The 21,055-nt window shown below is 51.3% G+C and overlaps 1 protein-coding gene across 1 annotated transcript in view; it reads left to right on the top strand.

Annotated features, from left to right (window-relative positions):
* Nucleotides 1-18,457, top strand: part of VAV3 (vav guanine nucleotide exchange factor 3) — a 169,210-nt gene extending 150,753 nt beyond the window's left edge. The window contains exons 25-27 of the mRNA XM_008147095.3: nucleotides 7,397-7,526; nucleotides 16,868-17,019; nucleotides 17,628-18,457. Coding sequence (XP_008145317.2) covers nucleotides 7,397-7,526; nucleotides 16,868-17,019; nucleotides 17,628-17,669 — 324 coding nt within the window. The 3' untranslated portion in view covers nucleotides 17,670-18,457. The remainder of the gene's footprint in view (nucleotides 1-7,396; nucleotides 7,527-16,867; nucleotides 17,020-17,627) is intronic.
* The last annotated feature ends 2,598 nt before the right edge of the window (nucleotides 18,458-21,055 follow it).

Raw genomic sequence — 21,055 nt, 5'->3', positions numbered from 1 at the left:
TTTCTCTTATTGGGAAGATCAGTTTAATTCTATAGTTTCATGGAAATTCTGCTCACTGAGAAGTTGTTTGAAGAGAACCATGCTATCATTTTGCAGCAGATCCTGAAAATTCTAATTTTAAGAATTCCAGTTGTTTTATAGTCCCCGAGGCATGGTTTTCATTGTAAAGCAAGTTTTAGACAGTGTTTCAGAGTCTACACTCCTTATGAGTCAGAGTAATAGACAAATTCAAATACAGTGACCTTTCAGTTCTCGGTGTGACTTTTGCCTTGTGTTGGATGAAACCCAGCAAATGTTGAATATTCACCTCTGTCCTCCCCTTCCTTCCTCCACTTCTACCTCCTCATTCAGGTAGAGGAAGGTATTTTAAATTATAGCACAAAAAATCGTCATTGTAATTGGTGAAACAGTTCTCACATTCATTTCATATAAAATGCAATATACTGTCACATAGAAACACTTTTTGTATTTTCTGCTATTTTTAAAATATATTTTTATTGATTTCAGAGAGGAAGGGAGAGGGAAAGATAGAAATATCAAAGATGAGAGAGAACCATTGATTGGCTGCCTCCTGCACGCCCCCTACTAGAGATCGAGCCCACAACCCCAGCATGTGCCCTGACTGGGAATCAATCCGTGACTTCCGGGTTTATAGGTTGACACTCAACCACTGAGCCATGCCGGCTGGGCTATTTTCTGCTATTTTAAATGATCTGTGTTCTCCTTCATGACCTTGCACAATTATACATGAACAAGGTACCATTTTTACCTTACAAGATCTCATGGGAACTTTACACTTAAATTGAAATAGTATATATATATAATAAATATATATGCAAAAGTTGCTTTATAAGAAAAAAGATTATTTAATAAAATATACAATTTAAAATAATTTAGTACAGTTATTTAATAAAATATTCAATTTAAATAATTACAACCTAGTAGTTGTATATTAGTGGCTAAGAATATTATGTATATGCCATATAGACAATGCCTATACCTCACTATACTGTTGTGCATTGCTGATAGTAAAGGAGTTCATGTTGCCGTAAGAGTGGTCTCAGGTTTGTTTCTCGGGTTGAGGGAATTTCCTGAGATGATGACAATTTGGACCCAGGACGTGCGATGCGTGGGGAGTGGCCTCCCGGGCAGGTTGAGTAGCATCAGGAAGGACCACTTACTGGTCGGGCCATCAATCCAGCGATCCAGGCTGCAGCCTTCCGGAAAACATCTCAAAACACTTGGCAGATGTTAACATCAAAGCTGGAGCGGAGAGTAGGAGAGCCTCCACGCAGCTAGCAGGCCTTCTCTAAGAACCTGGACCGGCGCCACGGCGGGAACGGGGTTTCCAAGAAAGGGCAGCATCCTGAGTCAAAAGGAAAGTCAGAAACCTCGCTGCACTGGAATCTCGCCGTCCCTGTTCAAACGCGAAGGCGGGCAGCGAGATCGCGTCCTGGGAAGGGGAAACTGCTCCGGGCCCCGGCCCCCGTGCGGGCTGTGACTTGCGTCCTGTTGGCCCCGGCAGGTGAGGAGTGGGCCTCAGGAGCACCCTCCTGCCTGAGGACCTGGGGCGCACAGATGCTGAGTGACGGCCCAGCCCAGGCATGATCAAAGCGTGCAGAGGGCGCGGGCATCTCCTCGCCCCTGCAGGGCCCGCCAGCTCGAGTCTGCACCTGCAGGGCTCCCGGGATGGGAACGGGCTGTCCACGTGTCACAGTTACTAGCAGGCTTCAAACTGCTGTGGGGCCAACGCTGAGTTCCAGCCCTGCCGACTCGGAAAGTAACAGCAACGGCAAAACCCCCATCAGAGGAGCCGTGCAGACCGGAGGGAAGGAAGAGCCACTGGAAAGGGTTGAGCAGTGCAGCTCTGTGCCACCCAGGTCTGCTCCAGAACGTTCTTCAGCAGCTGCGGTCCGATGGGAAAAGCCAGTGATACCACAGTGACTGGGTTAGTGACAGAGGTCCTTGGCTGGAGAAAGGCAAGAGACCCAGGACTCAAACAGTTTGCACAGAGAGCAATGCCCTCTTCCGCAGCGATCTTCTGGAAAGAGGGTTAAGAGTACCTGTCCCAGAGCTAACATGAGCAACCCTCATCCGACAGGTGAAATGCCACTGCCAGAGACACATGGGTATGATTTCCTCCATATCCGGGATCTTCTGTAAGGCAGACAGCACAGTCGGTGCAGGGGAGGGGATTAAGAATTAATAGCAAAACTACGCTGAAACTACAAAACATTAGCAAAGGATATACAGTCGTACCACGGACGGAACTCTGTTTTGTTCCATCAATGACAGACCGCATCTATAACGGTGGTCCTGTAAGATTAAAATGGAGCTGAAGCCCAGCTGGTTTGGCTCTGTGGTTAGAGCTTTGGCCCACGGACTGAAGGATCCTTGGGTTTGATTCCAGTCAAGGGCACATACCTCGGTTATAGGCTTGATCCCCAGCCCTGGTTGGGGTGGGTGTGGGAGGCAACCAGTCCATGTGCCTCTCTATCACATCGATGTCTCTCTCCCCTTCTCTCTTTCTCTCCTCCCCCCGTTTCACTCTAAAAATCAATAGAAAAGTCCTCCAGTGAGAATTAACAACAACAACAAAATGGTGCTGAAAAATTCCTATCGCCTGGTGACATGGTAGGGCAACACCTGACCCCGTGTCTGTGGTGGTGCTGGTGTGCAGACCTACTGCGCTCCAGGCCTCTAAAACGCATAGGACACACGTAACACTCGACAAGGACAGTAAACAACTATGTGACTAAGTTATGTATCGACTATACATTTTTTAAACTGTATTTTTATTGACTTCAGACAGGAAGGGAGAGGGAGAGAGAGAAACATCAATGATGAGAGAGAACATTGATCTGCTGCCTCCTGCACGCCCCCCACTGGGGATTGAGCCTGCAACCCAGGCCTGTGCCCTTGACCGGAATCGAAGCTGGGACCCTTCAGTCCGCAGGCTGATGCGCTATCCATTGAGCCAAACCGACTAGGGCTTGACTATACTTTTAATCTTTATTTTAGAGCGTACTGTTTCGGCTTGTAAAAAATAGTTGGCTGTAAAGCAGTATCCCGGGTTACACCTTATCCGTAGAATCTCTCTCTGGCATCATTAGCTCTTGTGCTTGATTCAGTCTCGTGTGATTTTGCTCATGGTGTCCCCTACACGTTAGCATGATGAAATCGCCTAAGGATGCCTTTCTGAGAACCATCCCCGTCATTACTCCTGACGGTAATTGTAAAAGGAATGAAAGATAAGGAGCTGATAAGTCTGAGGAAAACACTTTGGCCCGTTTAGCACCTGACTGTAAAAAATGACGATGAGATAGCCGAGCGTGTCCGGAGCTGCCCTGCTCTGGGCTTCGGCTCTTGTTGCACACATTTGCATCGAGTCCTCACTGCGTGAAGCCGTGTGCATTTGCAGGATTCAGAAAGGACGCCACTGTGTTCTAAAGATGCTTTCAGGTCAGCACATCCACCTGGTACCAGAACCTCAGCACAGTATTGTCCTTGGACCCTGAAGTAAGAATACTACGAGGACCCGAGATCAGGAGGGACGGCTCCTGCCTGGAACCGGCCCCTTGGGAAGGCGGGGGAGGCCAATAGGCACCATCACTCTGGCCATGTGTGGGGGCTTCTCTGACCCGGGACCACACAGCTTCATGGCGTTTCCTTTTATCCTGTTGGTGTCCAGTAGCACAGTTCCCATGTGAGTGGGGTCTGTGGTTTTGACTTGTCCCTTCAGAATAGTTCACTATCCTCCCATCTTGGTGGCCAAGTTCTGTTCTCCTCCTCCAGAAGCTGCTTAGGGCCTGGGATGAGATTTTAATCTGGACCAGGATGTAAAGCACCGCCAGCCTCCAGGACTGGTGTTCACTGAGCCAGTTCCCCAAAGGGAAGCTGGCCTCCGGGGGCTGGGACCTCACTTGTTCCCCGTGGGCTTCCGTAACTCGGTGAATCAAGATTTTTGGTGTTTTCCTCCTCATTAAATTCAAATTCTAAATGAATCTCTGCCTCCAGATTACAAGGCATTAATTTTGTTCTAATTGTCATGTGTGCCAGACCATCCAGGGCCAAATGCTGTTTATAAATCATCCCCAGTGCCTGTTGCCTGGGTAACCGGAGTGACGGGGCTCATTATTTCTGAGAGAGACGGGAGTTGCCGACGCCTCTGTGTGAGTGTGAGATAAGGGAAGCTTAGCCATTGCTTTTGTTTAGAGTCGTCTTATTTACTTGTAGTACCTGAAGGTCAATGACTGTAAGCAGGGGCGGATTAGGCTGAAAGGCTGGGAGCAGAAAGGCATCCATGGGAAGAGATCCAGGCGGCACCATTTAATTCTACCTGCTTAGGAACGTGTAGGAAGGCTCGCCCTCCTAAGACTGTAAGAATGGAGCTAGAATGTATCCCATGCTTAGTGAAGTGATAAAGAGGCGTTCTGCAGCTTACTCATTCGCATGACCCTAGGGCTTGGAAAATCTGTTTTTCTTCCCTAAAATGTGGAGGTGGGTAGGTATGAAATGATCCCCAAGTCCTTCTCAGTACGATCACTGGAGCCAAACCTAAATTCACATAAACCTAAATTCATACTAATCTCTATATATAAAAGCCTAAGCGACGGTTATGGCTGAACGACCGGTTGCTATGATGTGCACTGAACAGGCAGGCAGGCGAGCAGTTAGGGGCAAGCTGTCCCTAAAGCGGCAGTCGGACATCCCCCAAGGGGTCCCGGATTGCGAGAGGGTGCAGGCCGGACTGAGGGACCCCTCCCCCCCATGCACTGGGCCTCTATCCAGAATTTCATGCATTGGGCCTCTAGAGCCCTGGCAGGATTTCCCCTTTTTATGTAAAAAAGTTACATAGTCATATCCATCTCTAGAATTTAATTCCAGACTTGGCCTTTGTAGACCATGTTAAAAATCACTGTAATGCAAATGCCATATTCTGATCATTGAAACCATTTTGAGGATATAAATTTCTGTCTGCTATTTTGTCTCTCTCCTCCTCCTCCTCCTCCTCCTCTTTTTTCTTCTTGTCAAGATTACAAATTCCTTTTCTTCATCAAGAATCCCTGGATCCAAAATAAATAAATATATATATGTTTTTATTGATTTCGGAGAGAGGAAGGGAGAGGGAGAGAGAGATAGAAACATCAACGATGAGAGAGAATCATTGATCAGTTGCCTCCTGCACGCCCCACACAGGGATCAAGCCCACAACCCGGGCATGTGCTCTGACCGGGTATTGAACCTTGACCTTCTGGTTCATAGGTCAATGATCAACCACTGAGCAACACCAACTGGGCATATATATATATTTTTCAAGTTATAGATAGAATGTGTGTAAGAGCCTAGCATCTCAGGTCTATGCAAATAAAGTTCCTGGTCCATCACGGGCTCTTAGCAAGTGCTCCTTCCCCGTAGCCTCCCTTAGCGTGGGCTTACCTTTGCCAGGTACTGCTTGGTCATAGCGTGATGCAGGTGGAGCACAGCTCTGGAGGCAGACGCCAGCTCTGTGACCTCGCATACGTGGAAGAAGCTCACTGGACTTGCGCACCCCTGGGGACAAGGCCCACCTCTCGTGTCTTGTGTGAAGATTGTGAGAAACTATGTAAGCGCCTGGTCAGGGCATGGTGGCAGCTGTTATGAGCCTCACATGTGCCTGGCACGTCATATACTCTTTACTATCCTCCGTGAAATTGTCTCTTATCCCCATTTTATAGATGTGAGAGTTGGAAAATCTCCGTTTGCTTTATCTAGTGCTCAGCCCCGCCACGATGCCTGTAGTCTGTGAGTGTGGTCTTTATCACCTCCTGTCTGTTACCGGCCCGAAGGCTCTACTTAAAACAATCCACTCGGCCGGCGTGGCTCAGTGGTTGAGTGTTAACCTATGAACAAGGAGGTCACGGTTCGATTCCTGGTCAGGGCACATGCCCGGATTGCAGCGTGTCCACCAATGTGGGATGTGCAGGAGGCAGCTGATCTCTGAGTCTCTCGCATTATTGATGTTTCTATCTCGCTCTCCCTTCCTCTTTGAAATCAATAAAAATATATTAAAAAAAAAATAAAACAATCCTTTCCTCCTTCCTGGCTTTTGAAGTTGTACATGTTCTTCAATTCAAGCCAGGCTGTATCATGAACTCTTCTCTCATCCTCCAAAAAGGACTCACAAAAGGAAGTTCTCTGTCTTGCCTTCGGACTCCCATAATCCCTCACTTTCCTTCAAGGGCGAGAACCCCTGGAGGGCAGGGCCTTATCTCCATAATCTTTGTGACCCGGGAACTCTCCACTCTGCGATTCTCCACAGCTCCTCGGAGTTGGGTCATAAATGATTCATAGGGCATTGACAATTCTCCTTTTCTTATTCCGGGTGATTTTTGGCCTGATTGATTTGTTTCGGGAACTTGGCACATAACCTATGGAATGGAGATACTGAGTTGATACCGGTGTGATTTTTAGAAGCCATGGGTAGGTTCTACACTGTTTTTCAGCGACTGCGCTGCAGTCGAAGCAACAAATAATTGAGTTAAAAGGGATGTTGCTTTTATTTTCATTTCAGCTGTTTGTAAGAGATGTTATAGCTCCAGTAGTCATCTGATCATAATATGCATTTTCCCATTATGAATTCATTACTGTGTGATTTCTGTTTAAAGTCGGGGGACTTGGATTTGTGTAGAATCCACGCAACCAGCATCTCATAAGAAATTTCCTGAACTTTTAGTGCGAAAGCAGATGGGAGGTTATTACATTGGGCTGGGGTGCATTTAAGGCCAGTGGGGATTAGAGAAGACTGGAAGGAGCCACGTCCGTGACCTGTGGAAGCGCCAGAGGCCACGCAGAGCTGGGAGGTGGGCACCTGTGGACACTTCATCGTCAGCCACACGCAACACCAAGCAGCACCCGTGGCTTATCAACGCGGCTCACCGTGGAGAAGTACATCGACGACCAAGTTTGCTCTTTGTGACGTTGGAAGGAAATGCAGGAAACTAGAAATTGCTCTGTATTCAGCAAACAGCTGTTCCCTTTGTTTTTGTTTAGAAAAGCAAGTATCTCATAAATAGGAGCAATAATTACTGTTCTGAGATTGACGTTGAGTATGGTTTCTTTTCATGGAGTGTGGTCTCTCCCGCGTCTGACGGAAGACTCCCAGGATGCTCTCTGTCCATGAGTGACAATAGGGACAACTCCATTACAAGGGGCCGAGAAACCAAGACAGTCTGGGCAGGTGTCCCGTACAGGCAGACGGCAGGGAGCGACTGTTATTTACTGTCCCGTAGGCTTATGGGAAATTCCACGCCAAATGGCCCATCCTCATACATGTATCAGTGTATGCGAAGGAGTCCATGCGTTTGAGAACTGACCTGGCCTTATTAACGATGACCTTTATTCTTTTTGCCCTCAGGAACTTGTGGAGTATTACAAGCATCACTCCCTGAAGGAAGGCTTCAGGAGCTTGGATACCACCCTCCAGTTTCCATACAAGGAGCCGGAGCCCGCGGCCGGACAGAGGGGCAGCCGGGTGGGCAGCAGCTGTGAGTACTGCCCTCTAGTGGGTGGGGGCACAAGGACGTCCAACTTCTTTCTCCCCAAATTTGAGATATAAAGCAGTTCACATGCTAAGCTAATGCCTTTAGCAAGGGGGTGTTTCAGCTAAGCAGTCAGACGGACCAGCAGGTTTATTAAAACATTTCCAGATACGGTTCCTTGTGCCAAGTTAAAAATCATGTTTGTATTCAGAGCTCCACAAAAAATGTAAAGGGTATGTTAATATGTAAGTTTTGTACTTTTCAATGACTTTTACATCAGCCGAACTTTTTTATTTAATCCTTCAACAGAGGATATGTTTATTAATTAAAAAAAAATTTTTTTTTAGAGAGAGCGGAATGGGGGGGAGGAGGCGAGAGCAAAACAGAGAGAGAGAAACATCCATCGGCTGCCTCCCATAAATACCCCAACCTGGAATCAAACTTGCAACCTGGGTAGGTGCCGTGACCAGGAATGGAACCTGTGACCCTCAGTGTACGGGATGATGCTCCAACCAACCGAGCCACATGGCCAGGGCAGCCAACCTCTTTTTATTTTACACACGTCTGCGGTCACAGTGCCCTTTGGGTAGCAGTATTGAAGCAAGGCGCATGCCCAGCTCGCTCATCTCCTGTGATCCTGTTTAAAGATTACTTCCGGATCATGTTTCCTCTGTGGCCAGCATTGCTGAAAGCCACTGTCTTTCCGACCAAGCACTGGTCATCACAGATTAGCACGCAGACTGGAAGCAGGTTCTGGTTGGATGTGAGCTCAAGGCGGACACTTTGTCTCATCACCGCTTGATCATATGATCTTCCTGGAAGTCGACAGAGCTGGTAGAGAGACCATCATGATGAAAAATGTTGGGAGTAAAGCGTGATTCCATTCTCTTAGTTTGATACCTTTTTTTAAAAAAAACAAACATAAAACTGTTTTGAAGGCTAACTGAATGCAATTTTATTACTCCCAGAATGCTTAGCCTAAGCAAAACTGGAATTTCCAGAGGTATTTCACAAAAGAATTTGCATCTGTGTAATAGAACTTCAACTCCCCCCTGCCCCCCAAAAGCAGAACCTGAAGGAGGAATAGGTAACGTCAGGGCTCTAACAGCGTCCCATGAGCAAACGTTGAAGTGATTTGTCACCCGCACGGAGAGGCTTGGTGTTTATTTGAATAACTTAATAGCTCTTCTCTTGGGAAGGATTCCTGACAAAGGGCCAGCCAAGGTCGTCACAGCACACTCAAGACTGAAACTTCACACACCTATTGGAAGTTATCTTTCTGTTTTTCAGCCCAATGTTACCCAGGTATCTTAGATTCTCAGAGAGGTGGAGGAGTTTTATATTTTTCTATCGGGTGATCAGAGAGGAGGTCACTCATTAAGTGACCAGAAAGAAGCGAGTTAGTACTTCATTCAGTAGGAATGCACCATGGTCTACACCCAAGACCATTGGATCGTACCCATGTCACAGGATTATAACCTTCACCCAAATCTGTGACTCTGCCCCAATGCTTTATTTATTTGTTTATTTTTGTTGTTGTTGTTGTTGTTAATCCTCACCCGAGGATATTTTTTCACTGATTTTTAGAGAGAGTGGAAGGGAGAGGGAGAGACGGAGAGAAACATCGATGTGAGAGAGACACATTGATTGGTTGCCACCCACACACACTCTGACCAGGGCCAGGGAACCTGCAACCCAGGTATGTGCCCTTGACCGGAATTGAACCCAAGACCGTCAGTGCGAGGGCGGATGCTCTATCCACGGAGCCGCACCGGCCAGGGATGCCCCAATGCTTCATTTACTGGATGTGCCGCTTGCTGCCGCCGTGGCTGTGTGCGAGCACTGCTGGCCTGCGGGTTGCCCCCGGTGTTAGGATGGAGCATTCAGCATGGCGCCCGCACGTGGGCACACCCAGGAGACGTCGGCCGATACTCTCCCCACCTCTTCAGCTTTTACTGCTACTGCGAACTCCTCCTCTCACACAGAAACAGCTCCCGTGTTTGTAAGAGTTGGGTAGGATTACTGACTTTAACTCACAAGCTTTGCCTTTATGATTTTTAGATAGACCTGGCTTAGCCAAGTTCTGGCGAAGGGGAACCCTGAGTGAAAGCCCCGCCTCTGTGTGGGGGTGTAGCCCTTCGGGGCTGGCCCGGCAGCGGTCAGGGGGAGCGCTAGGTACCCCGTGTGGGACGTGTGTGCGGGATGTGTGTTCTCACCTCTGCTCAGCAGCACCCAACAGCAGCTTTCACCAAGAAGGATTGCCGGGGACGGTGGTGGGGCAGTGACCCAGGGCAAGGACACGCCATGGCTTGCAAAAGGCCACAGAGCAGGCAAGCTGCAGCCGAGAGCCCCCTGTGGCGGGGAGGCTGGATGGAAGTTCCCGCCGCTGAGACGGCTGCTGGTCATTCCTTGGATCGGCTGTGACAGGGAGGTCCCGGCGTGTGGCGGCGGCTGCTCGCTTCCGCTCTGTCCAGGTCAGAATGCTCTTACCAACGAGACTCCCAACTCGTTTTCAAGTCAGTGGAATATGATGCGGTTATGACAGAAGTCCCTCATGCCAATGCAAAAAAAACACACCATGTAAACATACATGGATCAGAATTACCCGGGAGGCCAGCGGGGCATCCAGCACTTCAGGTTGGGAGCCCTCTGTCCACAAGGCTCTGCGACTTTGTCACTGGAATGACTGGAGTGTTTCCGAGGAAGAAGGAGAGAGAAAGGAGGAGGCGAGAATAGAGGGGGGACTCAGGCCGTCTGCTTCCCTGGAACCGCAGTGACTCCGCGGGAGACACCCTGCCCCGGGCGGTGGGCCTGTGAGCTCGCCTTTCTGTCCGACACTGGTCCCAGCAAACCCGCCTGAGGCCGCGGCCCGTGCCCCGAGGGCTTGTGTTTGGAGGGCACCGGCCTGCCTTTGCCTGTCTCGCTCCTCCTCGAGCACTTCCTGCTGCTCAGGTCGGACCTCCGGCAAGTGCCTTAGCCCGTCGGGGCCTCGGCGCTCTCCTGCGAGGAGGGAGGGATGCGATCAGAGATGTTATTATAAACGCGCTTTCAAAGAGAGCGTCTTAGGTTGCTCTCTTGTGCACAGGAGAGGAGGAGGCGAAGAGGAATGTTAATGGACCAGTTACCCCGGGAAGAGTGGCACCATGAGCGATTGCATAACCACCAGCAGACCGCCGACGTTTGGCCGAGTTCTGCATTAACTGGACCACAGAGTAGAGTTGGCTAATTTAAAAATAAAGTTGGTTATCGTTATTGAGATAATATCAAAGGATCTTCTCACAAGAACGTATTAGTTAGAAAAGTTGGAAAAATACAAACCACTTAGTCAAGTGATCAGAGTTAATATCAATAATGGGACAGGCAGGTGTGATGCACCCCCAAATGTGAGTTCCCCCAAAACACAGCCCCACCTCGGGGGTCTGTTTCTAAGAGCATCACCTGAGTCTAACGGTGAGGAAGCACCAGGCAAGCCAGACGGAGCAGGCCGCTGTCCTGCAGTTAGGACGTGCGCACACAGGCACGGAGAGCGAGGGGACAGCGTGTCTGCAGTGTACTAACGTGGTTTAAAACACCACCAACACTGGGAAGAAAGGTCTCCATGGCAGGGTCGGGACCGGAGGCCCCTGGGAGACAGCAGCTGTTCAGGTGCTGACGTGTGAAAAAGCGTGGGGAGGTGGTGGGCTCCCAAACGAGAGAGAGAGATCAGCACGGCCCTCTGATGTGGGGACAGATATCAGAGCCGTCTTCAAACACTGGCCAAGGCGGCCTGGGTCGTCGGGACCAGACCAGTGACCTTGCAGGAAGAGGTGGACGTCGGAGCCAGGGCTGGGCGCGGCCGATGCAAGGGAAAGACGCGGAGGAGCTGTGGCCGGGGCACAGGGGACGCGCCAGCAGCAGGGCACGGTTGGAGCCGAGAGGGGGGCCAGACCGCTGAGGCCTCCGGGCCTCGACTCCGGAAGCAACGGGAAGCCTGGGAGGGACCGAAGCCAAGGAGAGACGTGGTCCCACTGAAGGCTTTCCGGACTTCCTCTGGCCTCTCTGTTGAAATCAGGACCCCGGGGAGGGGGACGAGGCAGAAAGATGGAGACCAGTTGCTACTGAGCAATCCAGTGACAGATGGTGCCAGCTCGGGCCTCCGAGGGCCACACAGGTGCCCTGTTAGGACGGTGACCCCGCAGGGCGTTCTCACACATCCCAGCTGAGCTAGAACAGCAGAGGCGGTTTGAGAAGGTCTAAGGTTTTTGGCCTGAGTGACTGGAAGGTTGGAGGTTTCTTTTAAAAAATATATATTTTTATTGATTGCAGAGAGGAAGGGAGAGGGAGAGAGAGAGAGAGAAACATCCATAATGAGAGAGAGTCATTGATCGGCTGCCTCCTGCACGCCCCACACTGGGGATGGAGCCCACAACCCGGGCCTGTGCCCTGAGCGGGAGTCAAACAGTGACCTCCTGGTTCCTAGGTTGACGCTCAGCCACTGAGCCAGGCCGGCCGGGCAGGTTGGAGGTTTTTCAGGGAGGGACTCAGCCGGAGCCCAAAGGCTGGTCAGAGCATCCTCGGTGCAGAGTGAACAGTCTCCACATCTCTGTCCTTGCCGTGTGCCCGTCTCTTCGCTGATTTGTAAGCTCCCGTGAAGTCAGACGCTGTCTTACTTGCCGTATCTCCTGTAGCTCTAACACAGCACTTTGCAAGTTTGTAGTTACCTAATAAACGTCTGCCAATTCTTTCCGGAGAGTAAGGATTTAGAATCCACAAACTTGATGCCTCTAAGTAATCTGAAACCCCTAGAAATGCCAAGTGATCTAATTTTCCACGTTAATAGGAGAGGCCTCAGGCCTCCTGGTTTTTCTCGTGAATGGCCTCCGATGCTCAGCACTGCATACAAAGTTGTTCACTTTTTCTAATAATTCCAGATATACGTTGTTCTTGTTATATTTGAATTTCATGTGAAAGGAGATTTGACCACTTACGTCCCATTCAGTGAAATGAAACCAATCTGAGTTATCCCTTTTTTTTTTCAGTGACAATATATAAAATATACAGTAAACCCTGAACCAAGGCTTTTCAATTTGTTTCAAGCAGGGAGGTGGGAGCGGATACCGACTGCTGCTGGGGGCTAAGACGTAGCCCACGCTCTGAAACCACGCCAGGTTAGGGGTCACCGTTCCGATGAAACATTCATCCGGCATGTTCTCTGCTGCGGGGCCATCTGTAGACAGGAGGTACAAAGAACCTCCCGGATGGCACATCAGAGTGCCCACTTAGCATCCCGGCTCTCCGGAAAACCTCTCGGCCACTGCCGGGCAGCAGACTCCCAGGGATCCCCGCGCTGATGGCAGGACCATCGGTCCAATTGCCTGACGTTTTTACGAACAGCTTTTTATTATGCAAATGAGTGGACACATGTGGTTGCTACACCTCGGAGCTGAGCGTTAGGCAGTGTGTATCCCAGAGAGCCGTGGGCAGGTGTGTAGGGCTGCGTTCACTACCCACGTCATGGAAGATCAGGTGGCAGTTCGGAAACGCTGCATTTAGAATAGGATGGGAGGAGGGAAAGTCCAAAGAAGGAAGGCCAGCTGGGAGGCCGCACGCTGGTTTGCAGGGATGGTTTGCCAAGAGAAGCCAGAAGTCCTATCGAAAAAGGACAGAAACGTGGGAGATGGAGCGAGATGTCGGGGAGGAAATTGCGTTTCAGGATGAGTTAGGTTTCAGACGAGGAAAGTCGGAGCTAATGGTCGTACCTCCTGGCAGCGCCATGGAGCTGTTTGAGCTCACAGAGTGGGAGCCAGGTGAGGGCAAAGGTACATCCAACTGTCTGTGCCACCCGTGAAGCTAAGGCCTAACCCTGGGGAAATAACTCCCTTAAGATTGTATTTTATTTAAAAAATATATATATTTCTATTGATTTCAGAGAGGAAGGGAGAGGGAGAGAGATAGAAACATCAATGGTGAGAGAGAATCATTGATCGGCTGCCTCCTGCACGCCCCACACTGGGGATCGAGCCCACAACCTGGGCATGTGCCCTTGACCAGAATCAAACCTGGGACCCTTTGGTCCGCAGGCTGACGCTCTATCCACTGAGCCAAACCGGCCAGGGCTTAAGAGGATAATGTTGTAGATAAGGTTTAAGAAGATCCTCATTGTAGCCACTTGGCACGAATGCCGATGCCGATGGCTCTGAAAAGCCTTTCTTTTGAGCTTCCAGTTGCTTGAACGTTTCTCTCCCTCCCTGCAACTTTGTGGGGAGTGCTTCCTTTCTCTTCCAGATGTGGTAAGATTCGGAGCGGTTTCTGTTTCATTTCTGGAAAAAGCTAGCACATGCATGCGTAGTGGGGCTGGGGGGCGGGTCCTAACACACCTGGACACGTGAGTGGATTTCTTGAATCTGCGACAGGCCGTGCACGTGGTGTTGACTCCACCCTGCAGGCTCTTCAGCCGTTTTGGTGGGAAGGATGTTTTACACGGAGAACGTGCAGGCTCCCCTTTTCCCGGGGGTGACAAGGCGGGGACCCTACCACATCCAGAGGAGAACCCTTGGGTGGAAGGGTTCCAGGCGGCAACGTGGAGTGGGGTGCCGTGCTCACCCGTCAAGAGACAGACAGCCCCGAATTGCAGGACGAATGTCAATCCACATGGAAAAGGGTCTTCATTTAGAAACAATGATAAGACGCGAAGTGAGCACGAGCGGAGGTTGAGGTCCCAGCTGTGGTGTGACAGTCTTCCTGTGATGATAGACAGCGGGGTAGTCGTGTCGAGATGTATTGTTTTCCTTTGCCGACACCTAAATGTTCTTTTTGCTTCTCTCTCTCTCTCTCTCAGCCCCCTCTCTGTTGTGTGGGGTTTCTCTTGTCCCTCCTCCAGACTTCAGCTTTGTCCCCCCTTCCTCCGCTCCCTTCTGGTCAGGTACTGCTCCACTGCTCGTCCGTGTCGTGTCCATTTGCTTCTGTTTGCAAAGAAGACAGTTTGCCTTCTCCATGTGGCTTCTCATGTAGATGCATCTCCTCCCACACAGCCAGGTCACATCCGCCCCCGCACTCCCTCCCCTCTGCCGCAGAGTCACTGCTCGCCATGACCTTCCACTCCTCCAGTGCGTGTGTGTGCGTGTGTGTGGCCTTCCACTCCTCCGGTGTGTGTGTGTGTGTGTATGTGTGTGGGTGGCATTCCACTCCTCCGGTGCGCATGTGTGCGTGTGTGTGCATGTGTGTGCATGTGTGCGTGGCATTCCACTCCTCCAGTGCATGCGTGTGTGTGTGCGTGTGCATGTGTGTGCGTGCGTGGCATTCCACTCCTCCAGTACGTGTGTGTGCGCGCGCGCGTGTGTGCACGAGCTCCCGTTCTGTATTTCAGCAAGACAGTTTTGATTCAATCTGTTGGGAGAGGCGAGGGAAGGATGAGGGCCGAGCGTATAAAGGAGGGCGTGGAATACCCTATAACACCGTCATTTTCCATAAGGATCAGAAATTTTAGTAGAGAAAAGCCAGTGTTTAGAAAATAAATAGAACACAAATCCCAACCGGGTTTCCAAATGTAAGAGTGAAATTCAGCACGGATGGCTCCAAGGGTGACTGTGCCCATCGTTTTGTGTCTGGGTATTTTTGTCTCGGTTTCTGTCATTAGCCAGAGAATTGATTGGTTATTTATGGGGCATCGAGGAGAGTATGTTATGGCTAGATAAAGGACATTTCCTTACAGATTTAAAAAAAATTAACTTCTAAGTCCCAGCAGAACCGTTCAGAACTAGGAGGGCCTTAGAAGTCAGTCATCTGGTACACACCTCTCGTTTCACAGGCGAGAAAAATGTGGCCTCCAGAACCTCAGAGACGCAGGCCAGGCCTCGCGGCTCAGCCGATAATGGGCTTTTCCCATCACGGCTATTTTTATGTGCGCCCATCGAAGGAAGGCGTGCCCCGAAACTCAGTAAGAAAACGATTCAAGTGGGTTTTGTCTGAACAGTAAAATAAAACGACCCGTTTTTACTCCCTTTACAACTTCTGAAATCTGCAGCATTGCTATTCGTTTATCGTATGATTGACAGCTGGAGACTAAAATCATTTCTGTCATTGCAAAGCCACGGGTGCCAGGCCAGAGAGCCGTGTCCACGTGCGCAGGCTCTGCCGGCGGCACAGGTCGCCATCGCGGCCGCCGGGCTCTGGGCACCGTTACCAACACAGACGGGTGGTGTTTCCTGTTTGTTTCTTTTTCTTCTACTTCAGTTCCTCCCATCCCAGGTGAGTGATTCTCGGAATCACTGCACATATAATTGAAACACTTTATAACCCCAAAGAGCAACAGGTAGAGCAGTGACTATAACAACGTGTTATGAAACACTAAACGCGAGCAGCTCGAATGCGTTTTCCTTTCAAGACAGGTTTGGGCAGGGAGTAAGGGAGCTCCTGATCAACCAACACGTTAGCGTCAACCGTTACAACAATCTGAACACAGGAGATGAACACGCTGACATCGTTTTCAAAAGAAATATGTTTTTATTGTTTTTTAGAGAGAGAGGAAAAGAGAGGGAGTGAGAGAGGGACAGAAACATCAATAATGAGAGAGACTCTTTGATCGGCTGCCTCCTGCACGCCCCCCTCCTGGGGATTGAGCCCTCAACTGGGCATGTGCCCTGAACAGGAATCGAACCGTGACCTCCCGGTTCACAGGTGGATGCTCAGGCACTGAGCCACGCTGACCTAGCTGACACCATTTTTAATTACATACTTCCGTGAAGGTTTTCTGGGAGGCAGGGTTCATTGGAAAGAAAAGATAAACTGTGTTTGTGGAAACCCGATTTAAGCTTCTTCACATAAGAAGCTTGAATTACATATAAAACAATAACTGAGTTTAGCCCCAAATAAGTTTAGCAATAACAGCAAAGAGGCCTGCTGGGGGAGGAAGTGCCATTTCGCTGGAAGCGATGAACTGGACTCCGCAGGAGACGTTCGGAGCAAAAACAAATTGGTGGTTCTGAGTCTGAGTCCTAAAAGGTTACAGCTAAAACGGAAGCTCTCTGCCTGCGCGGTTCGAGTTGGAAGCAGAGTATGTGGCATCAGTAGGGAGTGTGTGCTAGTTCTTTCTCCTTAGGTAGGAACCTTTTTAAAAAACAAAAACCGAGTCCCTGCTTTGTCGTTGTGAAGAATGTGAGAACAGAGCCGTGGCCTTTAGACTTTGGGATGTGACCTTGACCCCGACTGCCCTGAGAGCCATCCTGCTGCTCGCTCCCGGGCTGCCTGCCATTGTCGCTAGTCCGTCCGAAGTCACACCTCCGCATTGTGACAGCATCACTGACGCTCACCCGCTCGGCCCCTCGGGCCCTCTCACCGCAATTCAGCGACTCCCCGTCCTGTCTCCGCAGTGCTGAGCCCCAAGGTGCTGGGCATCGCCGTGGCGCGCTACGACTTCTGTGCGAGAGACATGCGCGAGCTGTCCCTGCTGAAGGGGGACGTGGTGAAGATCTACACCAAGATGAGCGGGAACGGCTGGTGGCGAGGAGAAGCGAACGGCAAGGTGAGCTCCCCGCTCGTGTGCTCTGCCCGTGAATGAAGGTCACGGCAGCTGTAGGCCCCCCTCGAGCTGCTGGGGGGCAGCCCTCCCCCGGCGGCCCTCACCTCCCAGAACTCCGGCTCCGGGCCCTGCTGGTGTTTCTTACCCACAGTAGGCCCGCAGGAAACGCACCGAGGGAATGTGGTGGGGGCATAAGCCAAGGTCACCTGCGCAAGCACATGGCTTCTCACTGGGACGAGGGGTGAGGAGCGTTTCGGCGTCAGTCCCTGGGCCTCGGAGCAGAAACTTGATGTGCAGAACAGACGGTCTCTCCGGGCCCTGATCTCAGCTGGGAGGAATGGGACCCAGGACCCCTGTCTGCATACCCCGCCCCGTTCTGTGGCAGAAAGAGGGACCATTCAATGCTAGAGCCTGTGCCATCCTTCATTTGCATATTCGTGTGCCAGCCAATGGGAACTCTGTCCCGCCCCAGGAGCCGTAAACCCGCCTTATTCACCTGCACTGGGGCTGTCACTCCAGCTTCATGGGGTGTCAGGGGAACAGCATGTGTGGGGACCCCTCGAGGGGCAGGCGTGAGGTCACGTGGCTCAGTGGTTGCTTCTCTCCTGCAGGTGGGCTGGTTTCCGTCCACGTACGTGGAGATGGATGAGTAGGTGCCAATCCAGCGTGGCTCCGCCCCAGACACTTCCGAGACGGGACAGACGAAGCCTGCACAGCGCTGCGAATGAACCCATGTGTTTCAGAAGCTGCATTTCCGGCTATTCCACGCCCTCCCTCCTGAGTCTGAATCCTGGGGTCTGAGAATGCTGGTGCTGACGGACAGCTGGGCAAGGGGCAGCGACCAGTGGGTCATCGTCGGGGGCCAGGGCAAAGCCCGAGCTTGCTCTTCTCCCCCAAAGAGCCCAGCAAACACAGGGTTCATCTTTCCACTTCCTTCATCCAGACCGACCCCATGATGCCGCCATCAGGAAATGCTCCCGCCGGTTTCTTCTCACGTGCCATTCGCCAGAATCTCTTATGGTCCAAAGTTCAATGTTGCCCTTCCCAGCACAGAGCCCACGAGGGCTCCGCTGTCGGGCAGCTGATGGAGGGTCCAGTATGACTCCTCGTCTTAAAGGGCCTCGCAGGGGGCTCGTGGCGAACACTTTTATTCAGTTCCTCATCTGTTGCCCTGGTCACAGTTGCGAGTCACTGTATAGAGAGAAAAAAAGTACATAAAAGCGAGCGTCTCCCTGTGAGACCCTCCCGCCCCGGTCACCTCTAGGGTTGTTGTGAAGACGTGGTCTCTCACTTGGTGAAGCCACCTTGGCTGATAGGGGACAGGCAGCTGCGAGGGACCTGAGTGAGGACACATTGTTTACAGAAGCAGATTAAGGGCTATCATGTCTTTGAAGTCATTTGACAGGAGCAACATCTATTAACACGGGCCTTTTTTTCTCCCCTGTCCCCCCCCCCGCCCCCCCCAAAAAAAAAAGCCCTAGGTAGGACGGAGTCGCCAGTTTCCCTCCTTCCCTGGAGTATTGACAGTAGCACAAGCACAAACCAGGTTGTTGATTGTGGAAGGAAAGCACAGCCGGGTCCTGCCTGCATTTCTGGCACCGGAGGGTCACCAGGCATTTCCGGGCTTCCTCAGCGTGGCCCCCAGCTCTCACCGAGGGTCCCCCCCATCAGCAGCCCCTTTTGGGGGGTGTGACCCCGTGGGAAGAGCAGTTTCTGCAGTGGATTGACTTGACCAAACCTTCGCTTTTATGGGACATGTCCTCTCTGTGATGCACAGAGGCCCGGCCAGGGCATCCGGTGACGACACTAACGGGCCCTTTCCCGATGGACTGGTTTCTCTGCAGCACAAAGTGACGTCCACGTAAGACCAGGGGGTGTGTTGGGTTTGAAGCAAACCCAGCCTGAGACGCATTAGCTTAAGGAGGCAGACTGGGCGCCCTCGGTCGGAGGTTGTGGGTCATGTCTGACGTGAGGGAGGTGCCACCTGCTCGCTCCCCAACCCTCTGAGGTCCAGAACCTGATGTTCAGTGACCGCCTCCCGCTGTAGAGACCCCGGGGCTAGGCCTTCTCAGATAGAATAGAGTCGGGACCTTTACCTCAGAATTATGTAAACTGTGATTGTGTTTTAGAGAAATTACTATTTGCGAAAACCAGTTCAAGTTGTGTGTGCGTGTGTGTATGTGTGTGCGCGTGTGTGTGTGTATGTGTCAATGATCATGGAAACGAATTTTATGAAATGTCTGTACAGTAGAGTCGTGCCCTCACGGTGTGTCCCCGTCTGACCTGCAGCCGTGAGTCGGGGGAGGTGTCGTCTGTCGCTGGGACCACGGAAGCCGCAGCGTCACGCACGCTGAAACGCTCCTGGGCGGGGGTAGGAGCGGGTGTGTTGCTTGTGTTGTTATTTCAGCCGCTCGACGGCCTTCCTCGCCGGGTGTTGGTCTTCCTGTTGCATTTCATGGACCCGGGGGCGGCTCCTAGCAGAGGCGGCCGGAGCCCCTTCATGATGTGACCCAGGCATCTTTGTCTACGTGTGACGCTCCGTATTGGACACGTTCAATGCCGCGGGTTTGTGTAGATGTCTAATGCCAAAGACAGAAGTCAGTGTTTTCCACGTACTTTGTCTTGCCTGTATGCAGCCTTGTGTAACGGTGGGTTAGAGTGCTGTTTCATTTTGTAGTATTTTGTAAATATGTCGATACAATAAATAGTTACTACATGCAATAAACTGATGTCTCGAGAGCCGAAGAGTCTTTCCATTGAATGATTCCCTAAATTCGACATTCAGCAGCCCCCCTTCTCCATGGGGGATACATCCCAAGACCCCAGCCCCTCTGTGTATTACCATTTTTCCCATCCATCCATTCCTGTGATGAAGTTTAATTTGTGAATTAGGCACAGCAAGAGACGGACACTGACAACTAATGGTAAAACGGGACAGTTAAAATGACACACTGAGATAAAAGTGACGTGACCGCAGCCTCCTCGTGTAAAATAAGGGCGACTTGAACACGAGCTTTGTGATCTGCGACAGCTGGTCTGGCCACCCCGATGGCCGCGAGGAGACGGACAGGCAGGCAGCCGCGCTGACAGTGGGAGGCGCGGGGCAGAGGCCGAGTCAGAGCCCGGCCAGGTGAGCAGAGCCGTGTGCGGTTTCCTCAGGCTACACAGAAGGGCGTGCACTCCAAGACCTATGGATGGATGACTTCTGGGATTTTCCATTTATTTGCACACCTTGGGTGACTGGTGACTGCTGCCATGGAAAGCGGGGTGTAGGGGGGGGGGCGCGGAATACCAACCTCATAGTGAACATGGAGGAGAAGCCCCGAGTTTGACCAGTCGCTCCCGGTTTGTGGCTGTCCCCTGGCGCGCTCCGTGTTTGTCCAGATTCCCTCTATAAAGGCGCAGCCGTAGCGGATCAGGGTCTGTCCTTCCGCAGTATGATTTCACCTTAACTAGGTGCAGTTGCCACAGCCCTGTTTCCAAATAAGGTCACGTTTTGAGGGACTGGGGATAAGGATTTCAATTTACGAATTTTGGGGGGACACAATCTCTAGCAGCTCTCTCCCTCACACTCAGATTATGAGAGAGCTTCCTAAGAGTACAACAGCTTCAGCAGTGTGGCTCAGTGGTTGAGCGTGGTACCACGCACCAGGAGGTCACGGGTTCGATTCTCAGTCAGGGCCCGTGCCCAGGTTGCGGGCTCGATCCCCAGTAGGGGCTGTGCAGGAGGCAGCCGATCGATGCTTCTCTCTCATCGATGTTCCTATCTCTCCTCCCTCCCTCTCCCATTTTCTGAAATCAATAAAAATATGTTTAAACAAACAAAACCCCACAAAAGCCAGCAGGGATGGGGCGCAGCGTGGGGAGAGGGGTGTGTGCGAGGGAGAGGCTGAGCCCCACGTCTCCACGGAGCGCGCCCCGGGTCTGCCCAGCTCCGCCTCAGGGGTGTGAGCCACGGACAGACTTCGGCAGATGCGAAAGGAGTTGCCCACAGAAACCTGCACTTCTCCGCTGCGTTTCTCAGCCCCGCGGGCCGTCG

Source organism: Eptesicus fuscus, chromosome 22, assembly GCF_027574615.1.
Source record: "Eptesicus fuscus isolate TK198812 chromosome 22, DD_ASM_mEF_20220401, whole genome shotgun sequence".
In the NCBI taxonomy this organism is placed as follows: Eukaryota; Metazoa; Chordata; class Mammalia; order Chiroptera; family Vespertilionidae; genus Eptesicus; species Eptesicus fuscus.
Note: the sequence above shows the minus strand (reverse complement) of the source record. Positions and strands in the feature narration are given on the sequence as shown.